Genomic DNA, 7,616 nt, shown 5'->3' with positions numbered 1-7,616 from the left:
AACCTTTTTCTCTGCTTTCCATTTACAAGAAAATAACAAGATGATAGTTGTGTGTCCCGTTTAAAATGACATACATGAAGCCATATGAACCTTCTACAAAAACAACGTTCGAGCAAAGATCAACACAGGAAGTAGAGACACAATAACAGAACATCTGACTGAAGGTTACAGAGATCAACACAGGAAGTACTGAAACACTAACAGAACATTTGACTGAAGGTTACAGAGATCAACACAGGAAGTAGAGAAACACTAACAGAACATCTGACTGAAGGTTACAGAGATCAACACAGGAAGTAGAGAAACAATAACAGAACATCTGACTGAAGGTTACAGAGATCAACACAGGAAGTAGAGAAACAATAACAGAACATCTGATTGAAGGTTACAGAGATCAACACAGGAAGTAGAGACACAATAACAGAACATCTGACTGAAGGTTACAGAGATCAACACAGGAAGTAGAGAAACAATAACAGAACATCTGACTGAAGGTTACAGAGATCAACACAGGAAGTAGAGAAACAATAACAGAACATCTGACTGAAGGTTACAGAGATCAACACTATATAAAGACACAGGCTGTCACCCTAATCCCTATATAGTGCACTACCTCCAGGCTCTTGGGAGTGCACTACCTCCAGGCTCTTGGGAGTGCACTACCTCCAGGCTCTTGGGAGTGCACTACCTCCAGGCTCTTGGGAGTGCACTACCTCCAGGCTCTTGTAGTGCACTACCTTCAGGCTCTTGTAGTGCACTATGTAGGGAATAGGGTGGCATTTGTGACAGACTAAGAGAATGAACGTAATGATATTCTGTTGTAAAGGTGTAACTTCCTGCGGAGAAACATCTATAATGATATTCTGTTCTAAAAGGTGTAACTTCCTGCGGAGAAACATCTATAATGATATTCTGTTCTAAAAGGTGTAACTTCCTGTGGAGAAACATCTATAATGATATTCTGTTCTAAAAGGTGTAACTTCCTGTGGAGAAACATCTATAATGATATTCTGTTCTAAAAGGTGTAACTTCCTGCGGAGAAACATCTATAATGATATTCTGTTCTAAAAGGTGTAACTTCCTGTGGAGAAACATCTATAATGATATTCTGTTCTAAAAGGTGTAACTTCCTGTGGAGAAACATCTATAATGATATTCTGTTCTAAAAGGTGTAACTTCCTGCGGAGAAACATCTATAATGATATTCTGTTCTAAAAGGTGGAACTTCCTGTGGAGAAACATCTATAATGATATTCTGTTGTAAAGGTGTAACTTCCTGCGGAGAAACATCTATAATGATATTCTGTTGTAAAGGTGTAACTTCCTGTGGAGAAACATCTATAATGATATTCTGTTCTAAAAGGTGTAACTTCCTGCGGAGAAACATCTATAATGATATTCTGTTGTAAAGGTGTAACTTCCTGTGGAGAAACATCTATAATGATATTCTGTTCTAAAAGGTGTAACTTCCTGTGGAGAAACATCTATAATGATATTCTGTTGTAAAGGTGTAACTTCCTGTGGAGAAACATCTATAATGATATTCTGTTCTAAAAGGTGTAACTTCCTGTGGAGAAACATCTATAATGATATTCTGTTGTAAAGGTGTAACTTCCTGTGGAGAAACATCTATAATGATATTCTGTTCTAAAAGGTGTAACTTCCTGCGGAGAAACATCTATAATGATATTCTGTTGTAAAGGTGTAACTTCCTGTGGAGAAACATCTATAATGATATTCTGTTCTAAAAGGTGTAACTTCCTGTGGAGAAACATCTATAATGATATTCTGTTCTAAAAGGTGTAACTTCCTGTGGAGAAACATCTATAATGATATTCTGTTGTAAAAGGTGTAACTTCCTGTGGAGAAACATCTATAATGATATTCTGTTGTAAAAGGTGTAACTTCCTGTGGAGAAACATCTATAATGATATTCTGTTGTAAAAGGTGTAACTTCCTGTGGAGAAACATCTATAATGATATTCTGTTGTAAAAGGTGTAACTTCCTGTGGAGAAACATCTATAATGATATTCTGTTCTAAAAGGTGTAACTTCCTGTGGAGAAACATCTATAATGATATTCTGTTGTAAAAGGTGTAACTTCCTGTGGAGAAACATCTATAATGATATTCTGTTGTAAAAGGTGTAACTTCCTGTGGAGAAACATCTATAATGATATTCTGTTCTAAAAGGTGTAACTTCCTGTGGAGAAACATCAATACAAGTCTAGACAGCGACTCCGTTTATTTAACTTTATATTATTATCCTCAGAGTCCGTCGCACAGCTGTGTCAGTCAGACCATGACGTCACAGGTCAGATAGGGAGGTCGTAGGTCACCTCGGGGTTCACATGACGACATCACAGGTCAGAAAACAATGACAGATCTAGGATCAGCTAACCCCCAATCCTAACCTTAACCATTATGTGAAGAGGTCAAGGCAATGACATCACATGTCAAACAATGAGGTCACAGGTCATATAACATCACAGGACACCCTCAACCCCGGGGGTGGGGTCAAGTCAGACGGTGGTCTGTCGGCTGAAGAGGTCAAGTCAGACGGTGGTCTGTCGGCTGAAGAGGTCCAAGTCGGACCGTGTCTGTCGGCTGAAGAGGTCGAGGGTCAAGTCAGACTGGTCTGTCGGCTGAAGAGGTCGAGGTCAAGTCGAACCGTGGTCTCGGCTGAAGAGGTCGAGGTCAAGTCAGACTGGTCTGTCGGCTGAAGAGGTCGAGGGTCAAGTCGGACCGTGGTCTGTCGGCTGAAGAGGTCGAGGGTCAAGTCAGACTGGTCTGTCGGCTGAAGAGGTCGAGGGTCTAATCGGATCGTGGTCTGTCGGCTGAAGAGGTCGAGGGTCAAGTCAGACTGGTCTGTCGGCTGAAGAGGACGAGGGTCAATTCGGACCGTGGTCTGTCGGCTGAAGAGGTCGAGGGTCAAATCAGACCGTGGTCTGTCGGCTGAAGAGGTCGAGGGTCAAATCAGATCGTGGTCTGTCGGCTGAAGAGGTCGAGGGTCAATTCGGACCGGGGTCTGTCGGCTGAAGAGGTCGAGGGTCAATTTGGACCGTGGTATGTCTGCTGAAGAGGTCGAGGGTCAAATCAGACCGTGGTCTGTCGGCTGAAGAGGTCGAGGGTCAAATCAGACCGTGGTCTGTCGGCTGAAGAGGTCGAGGGTCACAGCAGAGAGGAAGGCTGGGATGCTCTTCTGGTGGTGCAGGTGTAGGTCCACCATCTCTCTCAGGGTCCGACTGAAGTCTGTCTCCATCAGCTGCATACTGCCTCCACTGCCCACAGCGCCTCCACTGGCCTGGAGGAGAGAGAGAAGAGACAGGGAGAAGGGGTCAGTTAGGAGAGAGAAAGAAGAGACAGGGAGAAGGGGTCAGTTAGGAGAGAGAGAAAGAAGAGACAGGGAGAAGGGGTCAGTTAGGAGAGAGAAAGAAGAGACAGGGAGAAGGGGTCAGTTAGGAGAGAGAGAAAGAAGAGACAGGGAGAAGGGGTCAGTTAGGAGAGAGAGAAAGAGACAGGGAGAAGGGTCAGTTAGAGAGAGAAAGAAGAGACAGGAGAAGTGGTCAGTTAGGAGAGAGAGAGAAGAGACAGGGAGAAGGGGTCAGTTAGGAGAGAGAAAGAAGAGACAGGGAGAAGGGGTCAGTTAGGAGAGAGAAAGAAGAGACAGGGAGAAGGGGTCAGTTAGGAGAGAAAAGAAGAGACAGGGAGAAGGGGTCAGTTAGGAGAGAGAAAGAAGAGACAGGGAGAAGGGGTCAGTTAGGAGAGAGAGAAGAGACAGGGAGAAGGGGTCAGTTAGGAGAGAGAAAGAAGAGACAGGGAGAAGGGGTCAGTTAGGAGAGAGAAAGAAGAGACAGGGAGAAGGGGTCAGTTAGGAGAGAGAAAGAGACAGGGAGAAGGGGTCAGTTAGGAGAGAGAAAGAAGAGACAGGGAGAAGGGGTCAGTTAGGAGAGAGAAAGAAGAGACAGGGAGAAGGGGTCAGTTAGGAGAGAGAGAGAAGAGACAGGAGAAGGGGTCAGTTAGGAGAGAGAGAGAAGAGACAGGGAGAAGGGGTCAGTTAGGAGAGAGAAAGAAGAGACAGGGAGAAGGGAGAACTCAGCAACAAAAAGAAAACTTCCCTTTTCAGGACCCTGTCTTTCAAAGATCATCCTAATAACTTCACAGATCTTCATTGTAAAGGGTTTAAACACTGTTTCCCATGCTTGTTCAATGAACCATAAACAATTAATGAACATGCACCTGTGGAACGGTCGTTAAGACACCAACAGCTTACAGACGGTAGGCAATTAAGGTCACAGTTATGAAAACTTAGGACACTAAAGAGGCCTTTCTACTGACTCTGAAAAACACCAAAAGAAAGATTCCCAGGGTCCCATCTCATCTGCGCAAACGTGCCTTAGGCATGCTGCAAGGAGGCATGAGGACTGCAGATGTGGCCAGGGTAATAAATTGCAATGTTCGTACTGTGAGACGCCTAAGACAGCGCTACAGGGAGACAGGACGGACAGCTGATCGTCCTCGCAGTGGCAGACCACGTGTAACAACACCTGCACAGGACCGGTACATCCGAACATCACACACCTGAACAGGTACAGGATGGCAACAATAACTGCCAGAGTTACACCAGGATCACACAATCCATCCATCAGTGCTCAGACTGTCTGCAATAGGCTGAGAGAGGCAGGACTGAGGGCTTGTAGGCCTGTTGTAAGGCAGGTCCTCACCAGACATCACCGGCAACAACGTCGCCTATGGGCACAACCCCACCGTCGCTGGACCAGACAGGACTGGCAAAAAGTGCTTTTCACTGACGAGTCGCGGTTTTGTCTCACCAGGGGTGATGGTCGGATTCACGTTTATCGTGGAAGGAATGAGCGTTACACCGAGGCCTGTACTCTGGATCGGGATACATTTGGAGGTGGAGGGTCTGTCATGGTCTAGGGCGGTGTGTCACAGCATCATCGGACTGAGGGCTTGTTGTCAATGCAGGCAATCTCAACGCTGTGCGTTACAAGGAAGACATCCTCCTCCCTCATGTGGTACCCTTCCTGCAGACTCATCCTGACATGACCCTTTATGTCCATTTATGTTAGTCACATGTCTGTGGAACTTGTTCATTTTATATCTCAGTTGTTGAATCTTATGTTCATACAAATATTTACACATGTTAAGTTTGCTGAAAATAAACCTATATATAAAATATACAGCAGTACGTGGAAATATACAGCAGTACGTGGAAATATACAGCAGTACGTGGAAATATACAGCAGTACGTGGAAATATACAGCAGTACGTGGAAATATACAGCAGTACGAGGAAATATACAGCAGTACGTGGAAATATACAGGAAATATACAGCAGTACGTGGAAATATACAGCAGTACGAGGAAATATACAGCAGTACGTGGAAATATACAGCAGTACGAGGAAATATACAGCAGTACGTGGAAAACTCTACAAATTAGAGGATTCAGCTATTTCAGCCTCACCCGTTGCTGACAGCACACAGTCATGCAATCTCCATAGACAAACATTGTCAGTAGAATGCTCAGTGACTTTCAACGTGGCACTGTCCATAGGATGCCACCTTTCCCACAAGGCAGTTTGTAAAATGTCTGCCCTGCTAGAGCTGCCCTGGTGCTGTTATTGTAACCTTTATTTAACTAGGCAAGTCAGTTAAGAACACATTCTTATTTTCAATGACGGCCTAGGAACAGTGGGTTAACTGCCTGTTCAGGGGCAGAACGACAGATTTGTACTTTGTCAGCTCGGGGATATGAACTTGCAACCTTTCGGTTACTAGTCCAATGCTCTAACCACTAGGCTACTCTGCCTCTAACCACTAGGCTACTCTGCCCTGCTAGAGCTGCCCTGGTGCTGTTACTCTGCCCTGCTAGAGCTGCCCTGGTGCTGTTATTCTGCCCTGCTAGAGCTGCCCCCGGTGCTGTTATTCTGCCCTGCTAGAGCTGCCCCCGGTGCTGTTATTCTGCCCTGCTAGAGCTGCCCTGGTGCTGTTATTCTACCCTGCTAGAGCTGCCCTGGTGCTGTTATTCTGCCCTGCTAGAGCTGCCCTGGTGCTGTTATTCTGCTAGAGCTGTCCTGGTGCTGTTATTCTGCTAGAGCTGCCCTGGTGCTGTAATTCTGCCCTGCTAGAGCTGCCCTGGTGCTGTTATTCTGCCCTGCTAGAGCTGCCCTGGTGCTGTTATTCTGCTAGAGCTGCCCTGGTGCTGTTATTCTGCTAGAGCTGCCCTGGTGCTGTTATTCTGCCCTGATAGAGCTGCCCTGGTGTTGTTATTCTGCCCTGATAGAGCTACCCTGGTGCTGTTATTCTGTCCTGCTAGAGCTGCCCTGGTGCTGTTATTCTGCAATGCTAGAGCTGCCCTGGTGCTGTTATTCTGCTAGAGCTGCCCTGGTGCTGTTATTCTGCCATGCCAGAGCTGCCCTGGTGCTGTTATTCTGCTAGAGCTGCCCTGGTGATGTTATTCTGCCCTGGTGCTGTTATTCTGCTAGAGCTGCCCTGGTGCTGTTATTCTGCTAGAGCTGCCCTGGTGATGTTATTCTGCCCTGGTGCTGTTATTCTGCTAGAGCTGCCCGGGTGCTGTTATTCTGCAAGAGCTGCCCTGGTGATGTTATTCTGCCCTGGTGCTGTTATTCTGCCCTGCTAGAGCTGCCCTGGTGCTGTTATTCTGCACTGCTAGAGCTGCCCCTGTCAACTGTAAGTGCTGTTATTGTGAAGTGGAAACATCTAGGAGCAACAACGGCTCAGCCGTGAAGTGGTAAACCACACAAGCTCACAGAACGAGACTGCTGAATGCTGAAGCATGTAAAAATCATATATCCTCAGTTGTAACACTCAACGCAGAGTTCTAAACTGCCTCTGGAAGCAATATCAGCACCAGAGCTTCATGAAATGGGTTTCCATGGCCGAGCAGCCGCACACAAGCCTAAGATCACCATACGCAATGCCAAGCTGGAGTAAAGTTCACCCCATAGGACATCTGGAGCAGTAGAAACCTTCTCTGGAGCGTCGAATCACGCTTCACCATCTGGCAGTCCGACGGACGAATCTGGGGTTGGCAGGAGAACGCTACCTGCCCCAATGCAAAGTGCCAACTGTAAAGTTTGGTGGAGGAGGAATAATGTTCGAGGGATGTTTTTCATGGTTCGGGCCCCTTAGTTCCAGTGAAGGGAAATATTAGCGCTACAAAATTCAATGACATTCTAGATGATTCTGTTCCTTCCAACTTTGTGGCAGTTTGGGGAAGGCCCTTTCCTGTTTCAGCATGAAGATGCCCCCGTGCACAAAGCAAAGTCCATACAGAAATGGTTTGTCGAGATCAGTGTGGAAGAACTTCACTGGCCTGCAAAGAGCCCTGACCTCAACCCCATCAAACACCTTTGGGATGAATTGGAACACCGACTGTGAGCCAGGCCTAATCGCCCAACATCAGTCCCCGACCTCACTAATGCTCGTGGCTGAATGGAAGCAAGTCCCTGCAGCAATGTTCCAACATCTAGTGGAAAGCCTTCTCAGAAGAGGTGGAGGCTGTTATAGCAGCAATGTTCCAACATCTAGTGGAAAGCCTTCCCTGAAGAGTGGAGGCTGTTATAGCAGCA

At 46.3% G+C, this 7,616-nt stretch overlaps 1 protein-coding gene across 1 annotated transcript in view; it reads right to left on the bottom strand.

The window, feature by feature from the left end:
• Positions 1-2,682: 2,682 nt before the first annotated feature.
• The window catches only part of LOC135571011 (mitotic spindle assembly checkpoint protein MAD1-like), a 56,242-nt gene continuing 51,308 nt past the window's right edge, over positions 2,683-7,616 (bottom strand). The window contains exon 3 of the mRNA XM_065016827.1: positions 2,683-3,303. Coding sequence (XP_064872899.1) covers positions 3,136-3,303 — 168 coding nt within the window. The 3' untranslated portion in view covers positions 2,683-3,135. The remainder of the gene's footprint in view (positions 3,304-7,616) is intronic.

The sequence above is a fragment of the Oncorhynchus nerka genome, unplaced genomic scaffold, assembly GCF_034236695.1.
Source record: "Oncorhynchus nerka isolate Pitt River unplaced genomic scaffold, Oner_Uvic_2.0 unplaced_scaffold_847, whole genome shotgun sequence".
Classification (NCBI taxonomy): Eukaryota; Metazoa; Chordata; class Actinopteri; order Salmoniformes; family Salmonidae; genus Oncorhynchus; species Oncorhynchus nerka.
The sequence above is the reverse complement of the archived record's forward strand: the minus strand, read 5'-3'. Positions and strand labels throughout refer to the sequence as shown.